Source organism: Emydura macquarii, unplaced genomic scaffold (assembly GCF_026122565.2).
Source record: "Emydura macquarii macquarii isolate MOO-44397 ecotype Brisbane River unplaced genomic scaffold, CSIRO-AGI_Emac_v2 contig_967, whole genome shotgun sequence".
Lineage (NCBI taxonomy): Eukaryota > Metazoa > Chordata > Testudines > Chelidae > Emydura > Emydura macquarii.
Genome location: NW_027131104.1, coordinates 1,917,431 through 1,945,146, shown reverse-complemented (window position 1 = coordinate 1,945,146; position 27,716 = coordinate 1,917,431). Strand labels below are relative to the sequence as shown.

Below are 27,716 nucleotides of genomic sequence, written 5' to 3'. Positions count from 1 at the left end.
TGGCTAAAGCATCACCTGTAAAGCCCACCTACCTGCGAATCTGTTAGCTGGAAGTGATCTTTGAAGGCCATGTAAACCAGGAAGGAATTCACACCTGGCAGAGACAGAACAAAGAAAATGCCCCGGATGTACAAGTTATAGGCATAGACAACGTCCATGTTGAAGCTAGAAGTGAGCCAGCCACAAGTTACACAAACAAAGTGATCCACGTGGAAGTTAAGTGAATAGATGGGCTGTGTCTGACCAGAACAGATCAAGAGCCTGATTCGCCTACCATGCATGCTGGTGTAAATCAGTAGGAGCTCCAGAAAAGCTAATGGTTTGAGGGAGAAGAGAATCGAGCACAACGTTCGTAGAGTTAAAACTGACTACACCGTTTGAGAACTGCAGAGTAAGACAATCCTGGCCCTGTAAAATTCCACCTCTCTGGAATAAAGAGGATTCTCCCTTCCTGCCGGACTGGTGGAATTTTATAGAACCAGATGCACCACTGAGACAAGTACAGACACTGAAGACACTTTTAACCTCTTCCCATCAAAAGGAACTGATTTTGCATCTGTGCAATGAAATGGTCTGCTACGGATGGCCTAATCCTTCTTGGCTCTGAGGGCCAGACCGTTGGCTGGAGTAAATCAAAGTACGGCCCATCAAATCAATGGAGCGATGCCAATTTGCACCACCTGAAGATCTGACACTTTGTGCCTCCTGGGAAGTGCGAAGCATCCTCAGCTCCCATGAAAATTCAATGTCAGGTAAGGGTGCTCAGCACTGGGCAGTATCAGCCCTTTGGACTGTATGCCAGGCATTATAATGGACCTATCCCCACTGGAGTCAATGTGAGTTTGTCGTTGACTGCACTGGGAACAGGATCAATCCCACAGTTTGTGATGTACTGAAATACACCAGAGTATGACCGTACAGCCATGGAGACGCCCAGGGAAATAAGACATGGACCTCTCTAAGCTCCCCTAGAGAGCAGAAATCATAAAGAAATCAATTCAATCTTCTGCGCACGCACGCACTTAATGGATCATAATTAAAGGCCAACATCTTCTTGGCCCTGTGGCATTTAATAACTCTGCTAATAAGAATGCTGGAGCCCACCTTGTGGCAGGGAGAACAGCTAAGTCTTTAGAGCTTCACTCAGCTCCGAAAAGGAATAAATCTTTTGGATTCAGCTTTGTGGTAAGCTGAGCAAACAAAAATAAGCGGAATACATCAAAAATGGGTCCTGTCTGCCTGATCTCCCTGCTAGATAGCTGGGGAATATCTAACAGAGCATTTCTACAAAGCATTGTGCTGACCACAACGTAAGAGTTCATGCAAATCAGCCTCTCTGTCCCCCCTGCATTCTACAGCAGATGACAGGGTAAAAATTCGTAACCAGAATGTGCAGGAAAACCACCATTAGGACACAGAAGTTTGTTGTGTTTTTTAACCACAACCAGGATGAAAAATGATTCCAGCCCAGGGGATGAAATGTCAAGGAAATCAGAGATGGGAAGGACCCTATTCGATCATCTTATCCATCTCCCCTGCCTTCGCTGGCCATTGAAGGATTGCTCTTTTCACACTTCCACTAGTTGAACTCCATGAACTCCCCTTGAGTTACTCCTGACTTGCACCATCGCATGTGACAGGAGAGTCGGGCCGCTTTTATCTCCCCTGGATGACCTACAGTGTTCCTGGTGACATTGGCCAGGGGAGACACACACATCCTAGAAATGCGTCTCTTCGGGACATGCCCATTGCCAGAGAGAGTCCAGATCCTCCATTGCGGTAGCTCCATTCAAGACAATGCAGCTATGTCGATGGACATCATCTGAGGATCTGGCCCGTATGCCTTCTGAATTACACAGGTAGCTGTCCACTTCAGCAATGGGTATAGCCACCCCAGCCATCACATCTCACCCCTAAACGTGGTCAGTACAGTCTCCCTGCCCAAATACCACTCCAGAGGGAAGGAGGCTGAGTGGCACCGCTGGTATTCCATTCCCATCCTATACACTAACCTTGCTTCTCCAAACCCCCTACAACACTGCCTCCTGATTTGCCGAGCCCCAGCAATAAAAAACCAGACACCATTCTGAATTCTGATCTGGCCAGTAATTTGAGCAAAACAAGAATAAAAATTATTTGCAAGGGCCAGTTTTCAGAACCGAAAAGAGGAAAAAAAAAAAAGAACCCATGACTTTTAATCAGTAAAAACGTATCTATTTAAAGGAGCCCAAACTTACCATGATCTTTCACCAAGGCTTCCATCTCCTCCTGAACCCCTTTATGCCACTCTGTGATATCCACATGCAGAGAGTAATCGCAGCAAGACTTGCTATCTGCCCATTCTCGCCACTGGTCAAATGCGGTGAGCAAGCTGGTCCCTGGTTCTGGAACTACATGGTCAACTGGAAAAGACAAAGCATTTGCAGCAGTGAGTGTGCGTCCAAAGGCCTTTAGCATCCATTCGAGACACAGACAGAGCTTTCCACTGACTCTGTGAAACAGGATGTTTCCCCCCACCTCCCTAAAGAAAAACTGGAGCTTGAAAAGCTCTGTGTTTTCCAAAGCCCAGGGTTTTAGAATCCACTCTGTAATTTGATTACAAGCAAAAGCTAAAGGAGGAAATAATTCAGTTACTGAGAGTGTTTCACTGTAATTGCATGCGACTGGAGCGGATGAAATTCCTAGTTCAAAGCCAGTGCAAATTCAAACCACTGCAGGGAGTAATGTACAGTTACTCTCACTTCCTATTAGAGTTACAAACAAACAATGACAGACAATACCCCCCATGAGCATCAGTGAGTAGCTTTCCATAGTCAAACTGAGGGACGTCTTTGTCTACTCTGTGCCCTGTGAGATGCTGGATAAGGTACCCCAAAAAACAGGTAGGGGGCTTCAGTTACGGACCAGGACCCCACTGCGCTCAGCACTGTACAAACACAGAACAAAAGGACTGTCCCTACCCTAAAAAGCTCACAGTCTAAATACAAAGCCCCACTTTCTGCACCTATTCTCTGCGTTGCTGCCACCACAGTCCCACAGGACACCGGAAGGGAGAGCAGCAAAGAGTCCGGTGAACGAATTCAGCTCTTCTGTAAATCCGCCGAAATAACTCAGGCTACAATTGCCTTGACAACCTGCCCATGGGCCCCCCCCCCGCCCCCATCATTTCCACACTGTACTCAAGGCAGAGACCATTGCAATTTGTAAATATACACCCACCCCTTAAATGAACTGCCGTTGGTAGATCCAGAGCGATAGTCACACGTGTGCAGAGGGGCCCAACCAAGATCTGTGCACCACTTATGTCTCCCTTCAGCCCAAGGTTCAAGTGAGGCTTATGTGGGGCACAGTAGACCTTGTGATTGCTCTTGGCACAGAAGTGGGCTTCTCCTCAAATATATACGCACAAGGAGGCCTTCCAAGAGTCTGGGCCAACTCCAGCCTGTAGAAAAGGAGGCTGTCGTCTATTGTACGGACTTTTCTTTTTTTTTTTTTTAAGCGCTAGCTGTTTCGCATCAACTAAAAACAACCATCAATGCAAAAAATTAAGACTAAAGCCCTGACTGAGCTGCCGATATTCTGCTATTAGCCCACCAATGACGACTCCAACACAACAGCCTGACGTCCCGGTTCATCAGCGCCCCTCCTCCCAAACACCCAGTGTGACTTCTGCAGCCTGCCCAGAAAAGTTGGCAAAGCTGGGCGCCAGTGGATGAAGGAGGGGGCAAGTTGTAAACGGCTGCATGGAGTGCCACCCACCTCTTCTGGGGCGACTCTAGTTCAAGGGCCTCCGCTGACTGCAACCGGAGCAGTACCAGGGGAAGGAAGGAAGCGAGTCCAGAGCCATCAGGGACTTTATAGATTAGAACTGACACCAACATCATAGGTAGAGGCAGCATGGAGCAGTGGGTAGAGCACTGGACTAGGAGCCAGGAAATCCGCATTCTATTCCTGGCTCTGTCACCTGGCAAATCACGTCCACTCCTTGTGCCTCAGTTTCTCTGTCTGTAAAATGGTGATAATGATACTCCCCTCCTTTGTAAAGGGCTGTGAGATCTACAGGTGAAAATGCTCAGAATTACCACCAACAGAAGGACTGCCATAATGGATCAGACCCCATGTCCAGCTGTTCCAGTATACCATCTCCAGTTGCGTCAGAGGAGGGTGTCAGAACCCCACAGTGGGCAGATGTGGGATAATCTGCCTCCCTACGCTAGGCCCCTTCTAATCTTTAAGAGTTAGAGACTGACAAACCCTGATGCATGAGGTTTAACATTCCCCCCAAAAATTGTTTAACAGGTCAGTACTAACAGGAGCGCTCTCTGGAGTCAGCTAGCCCTGGGGAGCGCATGGTCAGAGGGATCCACATCCCGAAGAAAAAACAAGCCTGGAACAAGGCCAGAAAGCAAGAGACTGAAAAACTGGGCAGCGGCTAAGAAAAAGACATATAATCTCATGGCTTCAGAGGTCCCAAATGCAACTTGTGCTGCAGGGAGGTTTGTACACTGGCCCACGGGAAAAAACAAACAAACATGAAACCTGCTTAGTTATCGGCAGAGAAATCAGAGCAGTTTATTTTTAGCTGACTTGTTAACTATCTGGGTTGCAACCAGCCCAGCATTTAGCTCTAAATTGTGATGGAAATGCTGAAATGAGAGACAGAGTCCTCAGGCCCGGTTAGCCTTTGCCATATCACAAAAGATCCCTTTGCTCCTACTCTGAGCCAGAAAAGCCATCCACGATTTACATGAGGAGTTGCTATCAAGTCACTGCAGAAACAGTGTCGCTTCCCTGAATGCCTCATTAGCCTGCAATCTGCATAGGCAATGGTGTCCCAGACTGCCTGAGATGAGTGAGCATTCCAGGAAGCAAAGAGGATTACGTAAAGCAACCACCTTTATTGCATGAATTAAAGGCTTTGGCTGTCACCTCCGTTTTCGTGACGGTGGCTACGTGACTGTCAGCAAATAATGGTTAAAACGTTTGTGCCCTTCGGATGAAGTTGTGCCGGCTGCTCAATGCAGCAAGTCATTCTGCGAGGAGGAGGGTGCGGCACGGAACGTTTTGCCTCCGCGTCACAAGTTCCAATCCAGCTGAGCTCCGTAGCAACCACACGTTCGTTGTTAGAACTTCAACGATGGCGCGGTGGCCTTTCGTGAAGTTAGTGGGTGGATCTCAGCCCTTGGTGAAAACTAGCTGCTTCTGCTTTGTAGACATTCAGATGCCGTGATAACGGTGACATATATAATTCGATTCAGTCTCCAGGCATGTCAAACCAGAGCTTTCGTCCTCTACTAGATTCACTCCATCTTCTGCTTGGTCGAACCTATCTCCGCCGTTAAAAAGCAAACGGATGGTGGGAGCATTACTGACACCTTTCCCTATTCTTCTCACAGGGAGTGGAATAACAGAGCCAGGTCTTGGGCGACATGAGTTAATCAGGTAGGCCAATGTTTCCAAAGGGTGCCTAAAGTCCTAATGCCCTAATCAGGTACCTAAATAGCCACTGGATTATTGCTTCCATTGATTTCATTGCGCGGAGCAAGTGCTCGCTCAGCAGAGCTGTTTGAGAAACTAACTGAAATTTTTGTGAAACTGGCTTTTTTGGCTGTTGAAATTGCATTGACATTTCAAAAGTTTTCAACTCTCTCCAGTGCAGATCACCTCTGAATAGCTTGTGGTATCTGAAAGCCTCACAAACATTTATGGATTTAATCTCCAATGCCTTGTAAGATTGTATCCCCTTGTATTGCACAGGGGGAAATGGGGCACAAAGAAGTTAATGGACCCAGGTCACAGAGGAAGTCTGTGAAAGGAACAGAAATTGCACCATAATCTCCTGTGTCCAACCCAGTACCTTTAACCATGAAACTGTCCTTCCTTGGTCCACGTATTTACCTGTCTGAATATGGATTCAGACATTTTACTACGGAAAATGTGGCCAGAATCTCCCTGAAAGTCAGTTTGTGCAATAATAACAAAGGCACAATTATTACCTAGCACACCATGATGCAGAACGGGGAACCCCAAATGCAACAGTGTTGGGAAGCAAATGGCCAGAATCAAAAATGACACTGACCTGTTTCTGGCCATTGCTGATGAGGAGCAAAAATCTACATGTTTTTAAAAGATATCCACCTTTAAAAAAAAAAGTTCTTAATCTACCGTGTTATCAGTAACAGGGAGTGAAATTTTATTTAGTAGATATACAATTTTTAAACAGGGTGGGTACAATTTTCTACACTCAGGGCACCCAATTCTACATTTAGGTGCTTAAATACACACACAGGTGCCCAGGTATCTGTTTAAAGCTCTCAGGGCTGAATGCTCAAAAAGGAATTAGGAGCTTAAATGGAAGCTAGGAGCCTAACTCCTTTTGAGCATTCAACCCCTACGGGCTGATTTAGCACTTTAAGTCAGGAGTCCAAGAAAACTGCTCCTTTCAGATACAGAGAGTGACTTTTGGGAGGCGCAGCTGGGGAAATGGCAGCAGAGAGGTGAAGACTGAAAACCTGGCCACCCTGAAGTTATTGGCAAAAGTGTCATTTACTTCAAAGGGGCCAGGATTTCACCTGCAGTGTCTTGCCAAGGTCACAAAAGAAGAAATTTGCCAGAGTGCAGAGGGCTAGCACAGGCCTGCGTGCGCCATTTCAGACCTCAAAATAAGGCTCCAATAAGATTTAAGTGGGGCACAGGCCTTGGAATGACCCCGTCCACAGGGTGAAATTTCACCCACGGTTAGTGGCAAATTTGGGACTAGGACAATAATCCCCAGACTCCAGGCTGATGCATTACGCCAGCCACCAGATCGGCATTCTGATCCATGTCCACAGCATCAGGAATAAGCAATAAGTTTAAAAGGTTGAAATGCTAAAACAAAATGTTTTTCCCTTTCTTCTTTTGGCAAAACCAAGATATAAAACAAGGCACCAGATCCTCAGCTGTTGTAAACCAGTGTATCTCCACTGACATCAACGGGGCAATGCTTTTTTACACTAGCTGAACAGATGTACACGTACCTTAGCTGAAACTAACTGGCTCGGAGATGATGGTGTTTTTCTTTATAGCAAATCTTTATTTTTTCCCCTTTGTTCCTGGAGGTGTTAAAAAGCCTCTGAATTTGAAGCCTATTTTCCCCCAGGCAAGTTAGAAATCTAATTCCTATCAATGGGATTTAGGCACCTCACTGCTTTAAGGCTCCTTCGAAAATATCAACCACAACCATTAAGACGTTGCCTTTAATTGCTCCTCAGATTTTCCTGTTTTAGGTCTTCTGTCATTCTTGGCAGTTTTCACTCTGCTTACAAGGTGCATGTGTTCTAACTCCTAACACCCCCTCACCTGCGTATCCATTGCCGCCTTTCTCTCTCCGTCATGCTCCCTTCGCTCCCTCCTGGTACAAATTAATCAGCTCAAGATTAAAACCAGACAATAAGCCAAAGTGAGACGACACCACCAACCACTGTCAGCTTATCTGTGTGGTTTTAATGTGCCAGAGCTGGCACCCAGCCATGTTGAAATGTTGTGTGTCCTACAAGCACCAATGGTCGAATGCTGTGGGGAAGAGATAACAGCCGTCAGCGTATCTGGCAGAGCAAAGCAACACTAGGACTTTGTGCAACATAAAGGGGGAAAGCACAAAATAAGAGAAGCTGATCTGAAGGGAACATTTCAAACACAACCAGTCACAGGAGGATACAAAAAAAGAAAATAACGCCCCACATGTTTAACATGAGCGGAAAACCCAAGCGGGAGAATTGAGTTATGATGGCAAACGTGTCCCTTTGCTAAACACTACCATGGACTTAATAAGGCATCAAACAGTTAAAGTTCATTGTAACAAAACATCCTTGTAATGGACCAAGTTGCATTGCTTTCCCCCACCCCAGCCCTATCAAAATTTTAAAAAAGACACAGTGATCATGTTAAATAACATGTTAAAATAATAAGGACATGCCAGGCTGGCTTTAAAGCATTCAGCACAAAACGTGTTCCATCCTCGTTCCAGATCCTGGTTCTAATGCAGAATCCTGGGTCCTGGGCAAGCTATTTCAGGGTTGATTTTCTCAGGTGCCCAGGCACCTAGTCTCGCATATAGGCACCAAAGCAAATGGCCTGATCTAAATCGTGTGTGTCAAGTCATAGAAATGCTGGCCTTTAGGAGAGACTTCTGAAAATCGGAGCCCCGTTGTCTGCTAGATGGCCATCCCTTGTTCTCAAAGTGATTTATAGAAATGTATGAAATCTTCCTGCACTGCATCCTGGTATTCTCTCCAGTTCACAGCTGGGGGTGGATTGGGGGAAGCATAAGTGATCATTAATGTTCAGTGTCTCGTGTTGAGATTTGGGGTAGTATTTTCAAAAACGCTCAAATCCTATTGAAAGTCCGTTGGATTTAGGCTCCTATGTCACTTAGTGCTTTTGAAAATGTTACCCTATGTCTTGATTTTCAGAAGAGCTAAGAAAGCACAAACCCCTCTCCTTCAATCAACAGGGTCTGCAGGTGGTCTGCACCCCTGAAAAATCAGGCCCTGATGCATCTCAAGTTGGACACCTCTCCTCCCCCCATTAAAAAAAGAAAAAAAGGAGGCATCCAAAAGTAGTGCCCACTTTTGAAAATGTTGTGACTTTGTGACTTAGTTTCCCCAGCTGAAAAATCAGAAGCACAACAACACTTCTCCATTTCACAAGGGCTTTGGAAGGATTAGTCAATATTTATAAAGGCCTTTGAAGATGGAAGGACAAATTCACTCATAATACAGCCTGGATCTCTTTGGCATGGAAAGCGCTACCTAATGTTATATTTTTCTGCATGGCAGTGGGAAGTATTGGCTTTCTTTACATTTTATTCAAGTAACTGGTGCACTGTGAATGGAACGGCTCTTTGTACAAAAAGATATGGATGTTAATCTGAACACATCTCCGCTCGTGTTTTCAAGATGCCACTGCATGACTGTGCACCATTCCACATCCAATCACTGAGACACTTTCTGGTGAAAACCAAAAAAAAAAAAAAAAAAAAAAGGCATTTGCAAGGACAAAATTAGAAAGGCCAAGGCACAAAATGAGATTAAATTAGCTAGAGACAAAAATGGTAATAAGAAAACTTTTTACAACTATATTAGAAGCAAGAGGAAGCCCAAGAACAGGGTAGGCCCATTACTCAGCAAGGAGGGAAAGACAAAACAGAAAATGCAGCAACAGCCAAAGTGCTAAAAGCTCTTTTTGTTTTGGTTTTCAGCATGAAGGTTATCAGTGATTGGATGACTAACATAGTGAATATCAGTTTAAATGAGGTAGGATGTGAGCTAACATAGGGAAAGATCAAGCTAAGAATTACTTAGACAAGTCAGATGGCTTCATGTCAGCAGGCCCTGATGAAATATATCCTAGAATACTTAAGGAACAGTTTGTTATAAAAAAGGAAGGTGATAATTGTTCTCCTTATCCACTGGGGACAGGGCAAGAACTAATGGGCTTAAATTGCAGCAAGTGAGATTTAAGTTAGACATTAGGAAAAACTTCCTAGCTATGAAGGTTGTTAAGCAGGGAGACAAATTACCCAGGGAGGATCTACATCTCTGGAGCCTTTTACGAACTGGTTAGAGACACACTTGTCAGGGATGGCCTACAACAGATAATACTTAGTCCTGCCTCAGTGCAGGGGACTGAACTAGATTGACCTATTGAGGTCCCCTCCAGTCCTACCTTGCTATGGTTCTTTTACACAAGAGTATCATGGATTCATGTAACAGTGCTAGGATATTTCTAGGTACCACCTTCACCCAACTCACAGACACAGATCCCTGGAGCTAAGTTTATAAGGTACTTACATGTCCATTTATCATAGTATTAGAGCACCTCACAATCTTTAATGTACTTATCCTCCCAATATCCCTCAGAGGTATGGCAGAGCTATTATCCCCATTGTACAGATGGGGGACTGAGGCACAGAGAGGTTAAGGGGCAGATTTTTTAAAAAGTATTAAGGCATCTAAATACATTTAAAAGTGACTTACCTAAAGTCTGTGGTGGAGCAGAGTACCTGGGTCTCCCATGTCTTATGCTAGCTCCCCTCACCATTGGACTATCTTTTATTTCAAGACCAATCCTTGGCTGATCTTAGACGCCACATGGCACAGCTGTAAGTGACAATACAATGAGCAAAGCCCCAGGTGACCCAAGCTACGTTCTGTGTTTGTTCTCAGAGGAAAAGCAGCATTACACTCCCAGCATTTTTATTTTTGCTACCATCAGTTAGCTTTCGAGACGCTTTATTGCATCTCCAAGTCTTAAGAGTGACAGATATTCAGATTCTTTCAACCACAGCCCTTTAATCAGCAGCACATTTTTTCGAGGGTGGGTGGGGAATAATGGTTTTATCGTTTCCTGCTATTGTGGTGCACATATTTTTATTTTTTAGCTTCCTGCTACATTTTGAAGAGACCTTGCTTTGCCTAACAGCCTTTTCCTGACATTTCTATTAATAGTGTCCAGTTCAAATGTCCACCCAGAAGTGCTTTTCAACTGGACTAAGCATCTGTCATCTAAAACACATGTGAAATTTCCCCGAGTGTTCAGCTAATGAACAACATGACAGAAGGAGGGAGGGAGGGAGGGAGGGAGTGGGGGGGGGGGGGGACGACAGGGGACGACGACAAGGGACAGCTCTATACTAAGGTATAAAAGCCAGTAAAGATCTTCAGGTAGGGATTATGTCAAAATTTCTGCACTTCATAAAAACACCCATCTAAGGTTCTAACTCCCATGTTAAAAACCTTCCTCCTAACAAGCTAGATCAAAGCCCCAACTAACTACTATGTGCAGACTGCTTAAGAGGAGTTTATAATGTGCAAATGCTGAACAGGAATGAGCTAAACTATAGCAGGCGTCCTGCCCCAAAGCAGATTTTAAACAGTGGCTGGGTCATTACAACATCCACATTTAAGACTGAATAAAGCTGCCTAATCTTCACAGCAGCAGTTCCTGCTGCAGCTGATGAAATCTGGTTATTTTACTGAGTTGTACGTCTTGCTGCAAGCCACTTCACTGAAAAGGGCAATTAAAATCACTACAGCTAGTCGGGCGACTCCATATTCATGAGTTTGGACGTTGCTACGCCGCTCAAAGCTACAGGCATGAGTCTGCTGAAACAAGCAGCACAAGGACAAAGAGTAACTCCCCGGAAGTTCACACAACCATCCAGTGTGAGAGCAAAATTGGGCCCCACCACCCAGTTTCTAAACTGCCTAGTGGTCTAAGGTGCGTCAAATTTTGGATGTTCAGTTTGACACATCTTACGGAAGCCATATTTTTGCAAAATACTGAACTTCCTTTGCTCTCTGAAAACCAACCCCCTTTAAGGGACCTGAAGTTGGGCACTCAAAATGTGAAGCCCCCAAAATAACTAGTCACTTCTAAAAACTTAAGCCACGATCCTTTTTCATACAGTGAAAATACTCTGCACTTTGAAGGCCAAACTCTAACCTAAGATTCTCTGATAGGCAGAGAGTACCTTTCTTCCAGACACATCAAACACCGTACTAATACATCTTCACAACACCCTTAGGAGGTGAGTGAGTACCATTATCCCCATTCTCCAGGTCAAGAAACTGAGGTATAGAGGAGTTCTGGCCTTGTCCAGAGTCACATGAATTAGTGTAAATGCCAGGAAAACCGCTCATTCAAACCACTGGAACACAACTCCCTCACATACCAATTAGCACCACAAATATTCGTGAACAGGAAGAGGTTCTATGACAGTTGGCGTCAAGCAGGAGAGAATGGAATTTAGCGCAAAGTCTCTTCCCCCAGAGAACGTGTCAACTGGAAGCAGGGAGGTGTGCTAGAGGAGAAGCAATACCACGCCTTCCAAATAAACCCACCCCAGACCTAATGTGACACTGCTGCCATCACATTGCACACTCTGCTTGTGTTGTGCCCCTTCTCTCCTCTTGTGTCAGCCTTGTCGATTTCGACTGTAAGCTGTTTGGGGCAGGGATAACCTACTGTGTTTGTGCAGCATTTAGCACAATGGGGGCCTATTCTGAGTGAATAACTAGGCACTACAGTGATAAGCATGATTAATAATACACTTCAGGGACTTCTACATCACAGGCTGATCCTCCGCTGATATTTAGCAGCTTAGCTCCAGTGACTTTAGTGGTGCTACATCAATTTACACCAGCTACGGATGGGGCTCAGTATTTCTTCAGAACACTTCCCAAAAAGTTTTTACTGCTCCGTTATACAGTTGACGTTTTTCCTCTTCTCCACTGAAGAGCATAGATCTGAGATGGCTTTTTAAGTTTTCCTCTATCTTCTATATATTTACTAACTTACACTGAATTCCACAGTGGGAAAGAAACCCACACAAAGAACTTTCCTAACTACGGTATCTCAAGCTACTTCTCACTAATTGCATGACCCCTGCTGAGGCCCCACTGAGGGTCTCACAAAAAACAGGGATTTTTCGTTTTTTGCACCTTTCTATTTCCAAATCGTTTTTAAAAATGTTAATGACTTTAGACTAGATTCTTATGAGAGATTATTAAAAGCATTCGTTGGGCTAATACAATTGTTTGTACGTCTCTGATAACTAATCCCAAGGGAGAATAAATGATGTCACATTGTTTTGTGTCTGCCCGGATCCACTATTAGACTTCTTTTTTAAAATCAGGAACTGGACCAGATTCAGAGGAATAAAACATGGCTGCAGCCTGAGAATTTATCATAATGTTTTGTTATCCCCTAGCTGATGACATAGTGAGCAGTGGATTCTTCATTTGTATTTTCAGCTGTCCGATTAGATCCAAAAGATATGAATAATAATTTAATGCCTTTTGGACCCAAATGTAAAGAGCAATAGGAGGCTATATGTTGAAACAACAATTAAATTACCCTTTTCAGCTGTTGGAATTATTAAACTTTCAGATCACAAGCAAAATAAATTCCCGATTTCTTTATAATAGGAATGTACAGTGCCTCCAACTAGTTTTATAACTCAGGGGGTGATTGTGATAAAAAAAAGAGTAGGGAAGGTACGTTCAAATGGGACCTGCAAGGGAGTCAAAGATTTTTTAGTACATTTCACAGCTGAAGCCCATGAAAAAGCATGCAACACCTCAAAGGATAATTCAATATGTATAATGGTCTGTAAACCTAGGGGGGACGGGTGGGAGAAAGACCAAGTGATTTACAGTTTGTGGTCTTGGATTTAAAGTCAAGGTAAAATACAATTAACAATAACCAGAGGGCAAAAGTGTGTTTAGAACAAATCAGTTGGTGTAAAAGTCAGTGTAGCTCCACTGCAGTCAACAGAGCTTTGCCAGCTTTTTCCCCAGCTTAGAATCTGACCCTAATTTTGCTTCCCATCAGGGGGTTTGTTCTGGATTTATGTCAGCGTTACCAAGAAGAGACCTTGGATTCTGGCAGAGATTTCCTTATTGGAACATTCCTTTGACTTTGTATAATCTCCATCTAATGTTCCGTCACTGAGCAAAGACCAGACAATTCCTCTTTCTTGTGATTTTGGCTAAGAGATAGATCACATTTTCGAAAGGGGGTCCTGAAATGTGTCAATATCAATTTCTGTTAACAGCTTCAGGGCCTTGATTCAGCTCTCAATTAAACCAAACTTCAGGGCAGTTAACACCCAATTTGCACCAGGGAAAGCCAGAACTGGACCCAAATTTTCACATGTGCATGGACACTGGAATTTTGGTAGGATTCCAACTGTGGGTGCAATAAGCCTGGGGGCCTTAGGAGGACAGTGTTCAACTCAACACTTAAGCATTGCAAAGGCCCATTTTCTGAACCAGAGTATCCATTGGCTTCTGACTTATAAAGCCCTGAACGGCCTGGGAACTGGTTAGCTGGTTGCTTAGGCGATCGCCTCTCGCTCCATGCAACATTGCCCCAGTAGTGATCTTTGGAGGCACTTTAATGGGAGCTCCCTCCATTTAAATGGAAAGGGGTTGCTGGCAAGCCACTTTCTGTGGCATGCCCTTGACTTTGGAGTTCACTTCTCTCCGAATCTCTTGGCCTTCTGAGCACACACGTGTATTTTCTCAGGCTCCTGGGGAGGTTGGGAGTTGGAGGAGAGAAAGGTCCATGATTTTGGGTGGGAAGAGGATTTGGTCCTGCAATTAATTTGATCTGGTTGGTTTAGGGATAGAGTTGAATAGGATTGTGGCTCTTAATTGATGTACATGCTCCTAGAGCGGCTGGGTGGCGTGTCAGCTCTTTGAGTCAGGGAATATGCCTTCTGTTTTTCCATGTTCTCCCACTTTGTTTTTTTGCTTGGGTATCTCAGACTAGAAGCCAGGGGTCGGCCACCTCTCGGACGTGGCGTGGCCACATCTTTCCTCATTCCCTCCCCCCCCCCCGCCCGTCTCCCACGTGCCGTGGGCCCAGAGCTCTGGCCAGGAGCCACTCCCGGCCCCAAGCAGCACTGCATGACAGCCACCCCACCCCTCTCCAAGCACTGGGCCCACGTAACATTACGTGACCATAGGTTGCCAACCCCTGCTATAAGGAGATGGCTCAGTCGTGGCTCAATAGCCCTCACTGATTAATAGCAATACTGAGCATTATACAAAGGCTTTATTTTATGCACCTTTGAATCTGGATGAGGTTCTGGGTAGCCTCTCCCAGCATCTCTTTAGGGTTGTAGACCTTCCTGCTGATGCCCATCTCCCACGCTATGGACTTCCCTCACCCAGGAAGGATTTTCAGGCCAAGTCAGTAGCTGGATGGAGCAACTGCATCCATGTTTCTGCAGAGAATGGTGCTCTCGAGTCTCATGTGGTTGATGGTCCCCATCGTTTTATATGAGGCTTAAAACAGAGATTCTAAGTACTTTTAGGAACTAAAAATTTCATGAAGCTTTTTACAGCAGTAGCAGGCATTAGTATTGTCTCCTGGCCAAATTCCAGGCTGGGCAAGTATAGCCTGCCCATCTGAAGCTTCGCCCCAAACTAACCTACACTGAAGTGATATAGGGCATTGACATAAAATTGCTGTGTTTCACCTTAATGCTGGATGAAGTGATCCCTTTGCATTCCACAATGTGCAGTACTTAGGGCCCCACTTGGATAAAAGATACTAGATAAGGAGTTTATATTCTCCTCTCACCTACACTAATTACACTTCATGAATAATTTACCTAAAGTAAATGCAACTATGTTGGTGAAAAAAGGAGAATCAGACCTTTTGTGCTACATACAGCTAAGGAATTAGGTTTTTAGAATAATATTACACTATTCAATTCCTCACTGTGAAATGCTCCCCCCCCCCCTCTTCCTTTACACAAAGTGGTACTGTGTAATAACAGAGGATCATTCTCAAGGAGCTCTTACCGACTTACACTCACATTGCAATTATAGCATGCCAGGGAATTTCATTCATTTGTAAAAATCTGTAGTGTGCCCAGGACTCCAAAAATACACACTACACATATGTGACTGTTTTCAGGAGCAAAGTCGTCTGGCTAACGCTTGGACTAGAGGCTACTGGGAAATGGAACTTATCTAAGTTGTTGTCACTTTTCAGTAGGCTTTGTATTCACACAGAGGCTTGCTACTAGAATTCGTATGTTAAGGATCCATTTAAATGTAAGGTTCAGATTACTTAAAATCATCTTACAGAACGGCTTTCAACTACAGGGACCCAGCGGCATTTTAAATACCCGAGGTTTGAGTCTCCTCTTGCTTACACCAGCATCTACACCCAACTGTTGTTTCACTTTACCCCACCGCTATGGCCCCAATTCTGCATAGTCAGCTGCATGGACAGACGGATGATCTGCATAGAAACAATGCAGGATGGAGGCCTTCGACCGTAAGCTTTTAGGGGAAGCTATATGTATATCTGATATACATGCATACAGTGCTCGCACGCTGGGCTCCTGTAGGTATTTCCACAGTGCAAATAGTCAGAACCACCAGTGTAGCTTACTGACAATGTTCCCTTGTGCTCCCTCTTCTGTCTGTACCCAAGTGCTATCTCTGGTCTTAGATTGTGAACCCTTTCAGGGAGGGCCTGTATTCTTGTACTTCATTTCTGCAGCATCCAGCACTAAGTCCCAATCCATGACTTGGACTCCTAGGTGCTACCACAATACAAACAACTGGTTTATACTAGCTGGGGTGGCAGATTGGAAAAAGGATCCTGAGATAGAAAGCTAGAGCAGCGCTAACTACGCTCCCTGTTGTTCATAAGGAGAGGGAACACTGGCCAGATGAGAGTAGCAAAACTATTTGAGAGTAGCTCTGTTTGAAGAGCACAGTATGTTCCATCATCACCCCCCCCACACACACACACAGACACACACAGACACAACCATGCAGTGAGAAAGCAGCTTTAGTAATCCAGACCATTATATGGAACACTAGGGATTAAGTGCTATTGCATAAACACATAACATCAGTTACTTCTCTTGAGTGGTTGCCAAATCCCTCTTTTCAGATGCATGGAAAAATCGAGGTTAACTATCCAGCTGCATCGGCAGGAAGGCAGCTGCACTGTCAGTAATGTTGCCATTTCAATTGTTGTTAGCTAAAAGCAGAGCACCCAACTAGAGTACACATGACATGGATTTCAGTCATTCCTTCCTATTCTTCCCTGTCGAATTAGAGCCACACTCAGCCCTGAACAGAGCAGGGCCAGTCAGAAAGTGAATCGAGGTCAAATTCACCTGCTTTTTAGAATTTGGTTACAAACCTAAATTGGCCAAAGGAGTCACAAGTCTTTCAGAAGATTGAGGAGAGCCCAAGATTCCAGGCTAACTGAGGACAGGGGGAAGGAGAAGAGGAAATTCATGGGTGGTGGTGGCTGATTTATAAGCAAATCACACTGAACTCACTGGTTTTACAGAGCAGACACGGTGTTGTTTTCACAGGAGCCCAGCTGAGAGCTCAAGAGAGGAAGAATGGCCCATTGGTTAGGGTGCTACTAGGGGACTCAGGAAACCTGGGTTCAATTCCCTGCTCTGCTACAGACTTCCTTTATAACGTCAGACAAGTCACATAGCCTCTCTGGGCCTCAGTTTCCCATCTCTCAAAGGGGGGAGAATTGCACTGCCCTGCCTCACAGGGTGTGGTGAGGATAAATATATTAAAGATTAAGAGGAGCTCGGATACTACAGTAATGGGGGAGCCAGATAAGTATCTGCATAGATGTGGGGTTTAGCTCCAAGGCAAAACATGGGGTACTAACCAATGCAAGGTGAAAGCACAAGGAAATGTTGCACTAACCCTGAAAACTACCTGTCCTCGAGTTCTGTTGATCTAGAACTGCCTTCCCGGGTGACCGCTCGATAAGACTCTCTAACCCTCTCATCTCCTTAAGAATAACATTGAAATGGAGAGGCTGTCAGCAGAGTCCAATATCTGACGTGCCATCCTCATCCCTTTCATAGCAGCAGCCTCCACGCTCCTCCTTTCAGTGGCAACCCATTTCTACAGTGGCTGAAGGACAGAGTCACAACAAACACTGCACACGCAAGAAAAACACACACAAGGCAGGCTACGAAATAAAACAGCTGGTCCCTTCTGTGCTAACTGGCAAGAGCTACTAAGGACTCGGTGGATTAGTACTTTCATTTCCAAGGGGGCCCCTCACAAAATCCCCCCATTAGAATACTACATACAATTCCACAGGCTGGAAAATAAGTGCCTGAGAAATATTTGGAGGCACAAACGGCAGCAACAAGAGCTCTGTCGTCCTCGCACTAGCTGTGCTGCTTAAAAGTAGCACTACAGCCAGAAACTGCTAATAGACTTAGCGGGGTTTAAAAGCTTGAGAGGAAGAGCTTACAGTAGGGAGTGCCCGGTTCTGGTGACAAACAGGCTTTGTAGTGAATGGCTAAAGGCGGCTGTGATTGCAAGTAACACGTACGTCAGCGGAACCCAGAAGTTAAAAGTCACAGCAGCAGGCAAGGTTTAGCGTGAAGCCACGTGGAGCCCAAATGGGGGTAAAAAATTAAGTGCCCATGCTCCGGTCAGTCAATCCGTGATCTTCATCGTTCTGCACTTGAAAGGACGCCGTCCAGAGAAGGCTCAACATTTAGTTTCTGCACAATTTTTTCTTCCCCCCTCAGAAGAGACATTTTCATGCATTTTATACAGAAAAAATTTTAGCACTGGAACTTCAAACACAACTTTGTGCTGGTCTGCACAGCTGCCAGAAAGTGAACTGACTGTAAAATACAGCTCAGGGTGTATTAGCTACCGGTTCGCCTGCCCACTCAGCCAGTTCCTCTCTTGTTTCTGAGAATCTGCCATGCATCAATAAGGCAGGTGAAACGAAGAATGTTGGTGAGACACTGCTTCCCAGTGGACAGTGCACTGGACTGGGACTCAGGAGACCAGGGTTCTCTTCTCAGCTCTGCCACTGACCTGCTGTGTGACCATGACCACGTCACTTCATCTCCCTGTGCCTGTTTCCCCACCCACCCTTTGTCTCTCTTGCCTATTTAGGAGTGTTAGCTCTTCAGGGCAAGGAAGGACTCTTACCACAGGCATGAGCAACACCTAGCATGACAGGCCCACTCTTGGCCAGCCTCTCTAGACTCTACTATAATATTATTGATGTAACCCTGGCTCAGGCAAAGATTTCCAAGGTTGCAGGAGCAGGGCCAAGGAGTGAACGTGACCAATCGAGTTTCACTTCCCAAGCTAAGTGAAGCGCAAAGATTAAAACAAATAAAATAAAATAATGAAAAATCAATTAGAAACTTTTAAATATATAAATCCTGGGTGTTTCATTATTAATTAGCTATGGTAATCATTTCATTAATAGTCTAAGGTCTTGTTAGAAGCAAAGACAAAAAATATATATATATGGCCTGTTAATGCTTTGCCTTGCAAATTGTGAAATCATGCAAATCTGTGCAAAAACACTAGCATCACTGAACAGGGAGCAGCTTTTACAAAATATTTGTACAGTGGGGACTCAACCTGATTGGCCTTAAATATTAGCAGTAATATTTAATATTAAACAAGGATTGCTGAGTGATCGCGTTTGGCACTCTGGTGGAAGTACACACAGTGCAAAGTAGGGAAGAATAACACCCATTATTTTTAACCTGACAGTGCTTCTTTGAAGCTCTGATGCCACTGTGCCTCAGATATTGCAACAGCAGATGCTTCTGTCCCCACTTCAAACTATTTATCCTCATTGCTCATTCTACTCCTGGCAGGAAATAGCTCAGAAGCGATTTAAAATGGTGCGACGATCACTAAACGTGATCATTTCACTATCAAGATTAAATCGGAGAGCTGGTCCTGCAACCCTCACTCACACGCAACCCTCTTTTGAGAAGTCCTTCCCAACTTCTTTTGCCTAGCTGCTGGATCTCCCTGCTCTAGTCCTGTGTTTGTTCCCACTTCCCTTTCCGTCTCAGAAGTTCTCTCTGGTAGGATATGAGAGCCTGCTTCTGGTCTCATCGGGTGTACCTACGATCACTACAACAGAATTACTCCTGCTTCACTCCAGTAAAAGCTAAGGGAGTATTCAGCATTCAGACTTAAAAATTCCCTTGCCATTGGTTAAATATTTAGTCTGGGATTTTCAAAACAGCCTAAGGAATTTAGGCACCCAATTTATTGCAATTCAATGGGAGTTGGGTACCTTGAAAATCACTTCTTCAATGTACACCAACCCTTTAATTAGGAAGCAGACTACAAACCATTTGAAATGTCCCCTCATTTTATAAACTTCCCAAAATACAAGAGCTCATATCCCTAGTGTATTTTCTCCATATTATTAGAATAACTGGTAGTCAAGTTCAAAAGGCAGCTGGCTTCCAAGTCGCCAAGCCAGAAACAGCTATAATTTCTACTCACTGTAATTTCTCCCTGTGATTATAACGGTGGTTGACTGAGTCAATGCCTGGAATGTCAGCAAATGACTTCACTCAAGGACAGCAAAGATACAGCAAGGAGTTCTCTTAAAAAAGTAACTGCCTCAGCTGAAATATGTGTGGGGGCTGGACTGGAGAGTTTCCGTTCTCATTAGGATATGAAACAGGCCAGCGTTAGCACTCGGGCAATAAATGTATGTAATTAATCCAAAAAAATAAAATAAGTGTGCCCATAAATAGGATGAAATCAAGCCTCTATTTGAGATTTATTTGAGATCAATGGCAAATTCCCCATTGACTTCAATGGAGTCAGGATTTCACCAAGAAAGATTCATAGGAGATCAGCAACTGGAATCCCTTGTGTTGATAGAGAATCTTCTCAGAATCCCAAAAGACCACCCTTGTTCTCAGCGAGTAGTGCCTTACTCTATAAGTAGTCCTGTGACTATTGTGTAGTAATGTTCCACTCGACCTCAGGCTGGTACAATCTGGCCCAAAGTACTTTGCAAACAATGGGCTGGATTCTGATTTTAGTTACCCAGGAGTAAATTCAGAGGAACTTCAATCAAATCAATGGAGTTACTTCCAGGTACCCGCCCTGGGAACTGAGATCAGATCCTGACCTGTTAATTAAATATGCTTCACAACAATGCTCTAAGGTAGGAAAAAATATTATTAAACCCGATTTTGCAGATGGGTGAACCAAGGCCCACAGAATCCTCAGCTGCTGTAATCTGCCACATTACCACTGAAGTCAACAGAGCTATGACAAGTTCCAGCAGCAGAAGATCTGGCCCATACACAATAAGTGACTTGCCCAAGATCCACAATGAATCAGTAGCTGAGATGGGAATACAACCGGGGTGTCCTGATTCCTTCCTGTAAATACTAGACTATGCTGGAACCATTCATTCAAACTAAAGGATCGAGGAAGAACATCTGAATGCAATTTGAAAAGAACAGTAGTCCAAACCTTGTCATGATATTGCCTTTGAGACCTACACCGGGCTAAAATATTCCAGAAAACAACATGGGTGCGGCCAGAAAAAGGATTGTGCAGAAAGAGCATCGTTTCACCCCACCAGCCTGCTCCAGAAGTGCATGCAATCACATCACACAGGCTTTTCCACCGATTCACCCTGCAGAGTGAACACAGCTAGGGGAAAGCAAACAGTAGACTATTCCGGCTTACAACATCGGTGGCGATCTGGTCACAAATCTTTGTTACCGAAGAAGTCAGAGGCAAGAGGATCACAGCCGGAGAGTCAGAGGCCACATGACCAAAAGCTAGAAAAAGACATCATCATTGACTTTCACACTGAGCAAACTGGATCTGGGCTCGGAGAGAAGTTGAGAATTCCCCCAGAATTATGGAAACCTCCCCTCCCCCAAGCGGCCTTTGTACAGTGTGCCGAAGGTAGAAAGGAAAGGGGCAATCCAGAGATCATTGCTATTAACCATTCTTCCTTTCTGCTGACTAGCGGAGGAGTTGAGATGTAGAAAACTAGAGCCAGATCCCCCGGCTGGTGTAAGTCAATGGAGCCACACTAATTTATTCCAGTGAAGGATCTGGTCCTTATTGCTGAGACACTATAGCAGGGGTGGCTAAACTTACTGACCCCCCAAGATCCCCACCCCACTGGGCAGAATCCTCTAGTCCCACCATCCTTCGCAGGGCAGAAACTCCGAGCTCCCCACCCGAGTCTGGTAAGCAGAGGCGGGGGGAGCACAGGAGGCTCCACGAGCCGCACTTTAACTGTAAAACAGCCGCATGCAGCTCACAAGCCATGGTTTGGCCACCCTTGCACTATAGTAAAGGGTGCGTTTAGAAATGAGAACAGAAATCTATGAGAACACAGTCCAGCCTGGAAACAATGCATTACAGTTTTGAATTTGTCTATGCTTCCCTTGTATATGCTTCCTGTGAAAGCAAAAGGGACATAATCAAAATAAATCTAAGAGGAAACTCAAGTTCAGTGAAACCAAATCAAACACACAGGGTGAAATCCTGGCCTTACTGGTGTCCAAGGCAGAACTATCATTGACCTCACTGGGGCCAGGATTTCACACACGGTTTTTCCAAAACCCAAGACCAGTAGAAATATTTCCAAGATTTTTTTTTTTTTTAAATTCCACTGAAATACACATGCACATCCCTGCAATATTTGCAACTGAAACAGTTCAGCCTTGGGTTACTCAAATGCAGGAGAAAGTGAACCTGACACGTGAAACTGACTAGTCTGTTTTCTTTTAGACACATTAACCAAGAAAACAAACAGCATAAGTGGCAAACACTGAACCAAAATGATTTCATTTTTAATCATCTTGGATGTTGTTCATAGCGTAAGAAAGGATATTCAGGTGATTTTTAATCTAGGCTGGGTCCCTTGAGGAAGGGCTTTCCAAAGAAAAAAAAGAGAGGAATTAGGCACCCAATTCACTGAAATTTAGTGCGTGGCTAATTGTCTTGGGCTTCTTTAAAAAAAATTCCCAGACACAATACTTAAAATAAATGGATACAATTCTTGCATGGTATTCACACACGGCAATTTGTTTACAATATTATAAATCTGGTTTATTAAACATAATCCAGTTTATTTAAAAGAACATCTTGAACTGAACAATGGCTCCCACCTGCTTTGGAAAAAATCAAAGGCCACCCACAGGGAGGGTGTTCATGAGGGCAGCAATTCTATGCTTCCTTGTGGAGAAAACTTTATGCGAATGTATAATTTTGCTGAGACGAGAACAGCTGAAGCAAGCCAGCATCTACAAAGCCTTGAAGTGTGGTAAGATTATTCATCCTTTTTTCCACTGTTCGGCTCCAGTTGCTTACATCTGCCAATTAGAAATCTCCCCCTAGCCTTAAGCAGTGTGAAAATATTGTCGCACCATTTCCATCACTGCCAGGCACTGTCAGTCAATCTTTCAAATGTGGCCAACTCGAGACACCTCGGGGAGGAAGGATGGTGTAGTGGAAAGGACACTGATATGGGTTCAATATCCAGCTCAGAAACAGACTTCCTGACCATGAGCAAGTCACTTAACCTACAGTGTGCATCAGCTTCCCATCTGTAAAATGGGGAGAACACTGCCCTACCTCACAGGGTCTCATCAGCATAACATAATGAGCCTCAGTTACTCTGAGGCACTCAGATTACTACACTGATAAGCACTATATAAGTACATGGATGTAACATAATAGGGGCTTATGTTTCAGAAATGTGGAAGACGGATTGTGTCCATTCACTGCTACACAATTGTAGGTCTTTTGCTTTTCTGAAATATCAGATGTCTCACGTTGGGCACACAACATCAGCAGCCACTTATTTAAAAGAAAAATAATAAACTTTTTCAAAAACTATTCAGGCAAGAAGTGCTATTTAGCACCGGTGTTATTACAGAAACATTCCATTTAACAGCCTAAATAAAATGACGGAGAGAACGTTGTTTTCTACCTACCTTCGTTTAGCAAGGAAGAATGATATCAAACATGTATGTTATGATAACGATACAAAGCAAGCAACAATGTGGACAAGGTAAATCAAGCATTCTCACAACACAGGTGAATTTAAAGTCAACAAGTATGAAACTTAAAAAGAAGTACCATTTTATACAACGTATAATTATACTGTAGAACTCATTGCCATAAGATATCATTGTGGCCAAGAGCTTAAGAGGATGCGGAAAAGAATTAGACATTTATATGTTTGAGAAGACCCACAGCTATTTTAGATAGGATACAAAAAATATACAAGATATAAGCCTTTATACGTCACATCTTAAGTCATGAGGTTAGGAAGAATCTTCCCCAGGGGCAAGTTATTTCATAACTCCCAGTTACAGCGTTTCTCATGCCTTCTTTGAAGCATCTGGTTCTGGTCATGGTTAGAGACCAAGGACTAGATGGAATAGAGCAGTGGTCTCATCTGGTTTGGCAATTCCTGTGTTCTATATATGGCATTTCCAAGAGTTTAGCTCCTCGGTATCTGAGCTCTTTGGGGATCAGGAATTCTGGTTTTTTTGCTTATCATGGTTTTACCCACGGCGCGGGTGGCTATGCAAAATACAAGCAATGTTAGAGTTCTGTTTGCTGTCTCCCTGCCAGGCTGCAGGAAGGCAATGCCATGAATAATCAAATTTGAGCACGATAGTCAACCACTGTCGCCTTTCTACTGGTTCTTAGCTGTCTTCCTTAGGCAGAGAGGAAAGTCACTCATACCGAAAGCCCATGTTTCGCTTTGGGGAACAGAAAAGGCAATGAGGAAGATTTTCAAAAGGCAGAAATGGCAGTTAGGTGCCCAACTCTCATTTGTGCCTTTGAAAATCACCTACGTTATTGTAATATCTTAGAATAACTGCTCGTAATCATCTTCACATCCTGGCTGCTCTGCCCAGGGCAGGCCCCTAATGCCCATCCTTTCAATGCCCCCACATCAACACGGCTTTGTAGAGCATTGCCCATCCCACAGCTCTGCCCCTATTTCCTCCGGCTTTCCCTCTTGCGCCTCCCGAGATTCCCTCCCATCTCCTACTCTTGTGCTTGTGCCCGCTTCCATGCCTTCCATTACGCCTAGGACAGCCTTCTCCTTTCCTGACACCAAATGACCTTGCATCCACTCTGAGATGTGCTCTGAGCTAAGCCGCCCAGCCTGTACCATTCACTGCCCGTATTTTACAACAACGTGTTCCTCATGCACTGAAGTGGCCAGGAAGACTTGCGTCTGGAGACAGTGAAGCAGGAGAGCAGTTTTTGCTCGGTTTAACTAACTAGCTGCTTAAGATCTAACAGAGCCCCTATCCCTGGATCTATACTCAGAGTAAGGTGAAAAAAACACCCATCCCTCTTCAGCATGGGGCATTCCCGGACTAGAGGTGGGTCAGCAGGTCACTGCAATAGAGCCAGTCTCACGTTTTATTAGAAGAGGGGTTCTCAAAGTGGGGGGGGGTGAGATGGATCGGGGGGAGGAGGGGGGCTGCGGAGCAGGGGACAGAGCAGGTCCAGCTCCATGCTCCCCGGAGATGGAAGCAGCTGCCGTCGCCCACCTCCTGGAGCAGCAGCAGCCCCCTGCCGTGCTGCCCCCACGCCCGGTGCCGTAGGCTGTTTTTTCTAAAAGGGGAGGTTTGAGGGAAGCAGGATTGTTAGGGCCTATAGCACAGGAAGCGTCCACCTAACAATCACACACCCCCTCCCCCCCACACACATTTCAGGGAAAAAACAGGGCCTGCACTGCCCACAGCACGGGAAGCGCCTCCCTGTTTTTTCTGAAAGGGCCCCACCTTTCAGAACGGGGACGGGGGGGCGCGATTCGGGGGTGGGGAGGGCGCGACTGTTAGACAGAAGTCCACGGAGGGGCTCCATTTAAAAAGTTGGAGAACCACTGTGTTAGAAGACCCATGAGAAGTATTTAGAAACAACTGGTGTTCCCCTACCCTAATCACTTTCCCTCCGCCCGTTCCCCATGACCCTCCACCACAGTAAGCAGGTGGAGAACCCAGGTGTCCTGGTTCCCAGAGACTTCAGCTAGTCACAGCGGAGTCCGTAAGTGTGTTGTCTAAGTAAGGATCAGGCACGTTTCTTTGATCTTTACAGTTACTTCTGTATCAAAATCAATGTAACGTGTGTGCAACAAAAGGAGAGAGGAAGGATCAGAAAAGGAGCTAATGACTAGAACCACAGAGGCTGAAGATGGGACAGACTTACCACGTCACAACCAGGACACCCAGCCTTTCCCACTGAACTGCGCAACAGGAGAGGCCACAACAATGGATATGCATCTACCAGGGATGCCAAAGATCAGGCCCAAGTCTGAACCCCACTTGGTGCCAGATCGGTTTGGGGATCTATTTATATACAATTGCACATTTTGTGGAAGATGCTGGTTTCTTGCCCCATTCAAGGTTTGAATTGAAAAGGCTATGAATGGAGCTTTAGGGTGCATTTCTCCAAACCCAAACGACAATAAGAGCACTGTGGATGAGAGGAGAATCTGGGTGAAAAGCTTTCTCCGATGACAATAATGTTACTTTACCACGCTGACATGTTTCCTTCATTTTTCCTCCTAAGGAGGAGCATTATCTAAATAGATTACTACTGGGGTTCGTGCAGAGCTCCGGGAATCAGGACATCTGGAGTCTGTTCCCAGTTCTGTCCCCAACTCACTGTATACTCAGGAACAAGTCACTCGGGGGAGTGGAATTTTCTCTGCTCTTTGGGCAGCCCACTGTCCCTGACAGTTAAGAGGAGATGCACTAAATTCCAAATTCATGCCTCTGAAAAATCTCCTCCTCAACTTCTCCATGTCAGTTTCCCCACCTGCAAAATGGATCTAAAATGTAATAACTCTTACACAGAGAGAACATGTATTTGGGGTAGCTATCTATGGTACTTACATGGGCCTCATTACTGTAATATCTGAGCACCTCACAACCTTTAATGTATTTATCCTCACACCACCTCTGTGAGATGATAGAAAAGGCTATTATCTTTACTTTACAGCTGGGAAACTGAGCCATAGAGAGACTACAGCCAGATCCTCAGAGGTATTTCAGCTCCTAACTTCCACTGGTTTCAATGGTCTTTAAGGGCCTGGGCCTAAAGGGACTGGCTCAAGATCACCTAGAAGCCTGTAACCTGCCAAGTCCTAGGCTAGTGCCCTGACCATTAGACTGCCCTTCGTTTAATGATGGGATTAATTAAGAAGATGAAAAACAGCAGGTTAAAAAAAAAATCACCCTTTTAAAAGCAAATTTCCTTTACCAGGAACTCATCAGGTAAACAGAACCGAAGAGCATTCTATAAATGTAATGGTCATCATTTGGCTCAGTTTGGACAGTGAAAAATAAGATTGATAATCCTAGTACTGAGCCCTTACCTAGCACATTTCACACCTGGTTCTCAAAACACTTTACAAGAGGTTGATATTTTCCCCATTTTACCAACAGGGGAAATGGAGGCACAGAGGGGTGAAGCAGCTGGCCAAGGTGACGGACAGACCTGGGAACAGAATGCAAGTCTCACAATTCCCAGGGCATTACATACCCACTGGACCCCCACTGCCTGCCAGGCTAGCCCATCTACTCAGTATTTCTAGTGAATAATTTAGACAGCTGGTAAGCTGTGACCACTGCTTTTCATGCTGATCAGCATCGTCTCATTGTTACCTTATGCTTTCCTTTCTGCCTATGAGCTGTATCCATCTGTTGTTTCTTGTCTTACACTTGGACTGTACGCTTCTCCGGGCAGGGGCTCTCTTTTGATTCTGTGTTTGTACAGGTACCTAAGTTGATCATTTTTCAGCGAGTAATGGTGTCTCTATGACGGCATGCACTCACTGTTATGGAAAGCGTTGAATTCATTCATCAATTTTGCTGCAGAATTTTCTTTCCCTTGATAAAAAATTTTGTTCTGAGAGACCAGAATTCTAGCAACCTAAAACACAGACTCTGACGTATGCCACAGTGGGAATCAGCTGAGGCAGCACAGAAGAGCTTGCGAAGCAAACGATGCTCTCCCACAACAACAGACTGCAGGATGTCCTATGACAATTCACAAACTATCGGTTGAACTGAAATACACGTTACTTGTTTCTCAGCTAGAAGCACATAAATATGAATAATTCATGTATAAAATTATACGGGCAGATCCTCAGCTGACGCAAATGGCCACTGGTACCATGAACTAGGCCCAGTTAGTCCAGCTGAGGAACTGGCCCAGTAGTCAGCTTCACTTCCTGATTCTCACATGCTAATCTGATGATGCAATTCCAAGAACTAGAAGGAGAATGTTTAATTATTTGGTGGGGTGAGGTATTTTAAACTGCGTTTTTAAAATGTCTAACAAAGCCAACGA

General features: G+C 44.7%; 1 protein-coding gene across 6 annotated transcripts in view; it reads right to left on the bottom strand.

Annotated features, from left to right (window-relative positions):
• Nucleotides 1-27,716, bottom strand: part of DPYSL2 (dihydropyrimidinase like 2) — a 76,564-nt gene that overhangs the window by 28,681 nt on the left and 20,167 nt on the right. For all 6 annotated transcript variants that reach the window (XM_067543730.1, XM_067543729.1, XM_067543731.1 and 3 more), the window contains 2 exons: nt 2,238-2,402; nt 33-94 (listed from right to left, as the gene is read on the bottom strand). In XM_067543730.1, the coding sequence (XP_067399831.1) occupies nt 33-94; nt 2,238-2,402 (227 nt within the window). The remainder of the gene's footprint in view (nt 1-32; nt 95-2,237; nt 2,403-27,716) is intronic.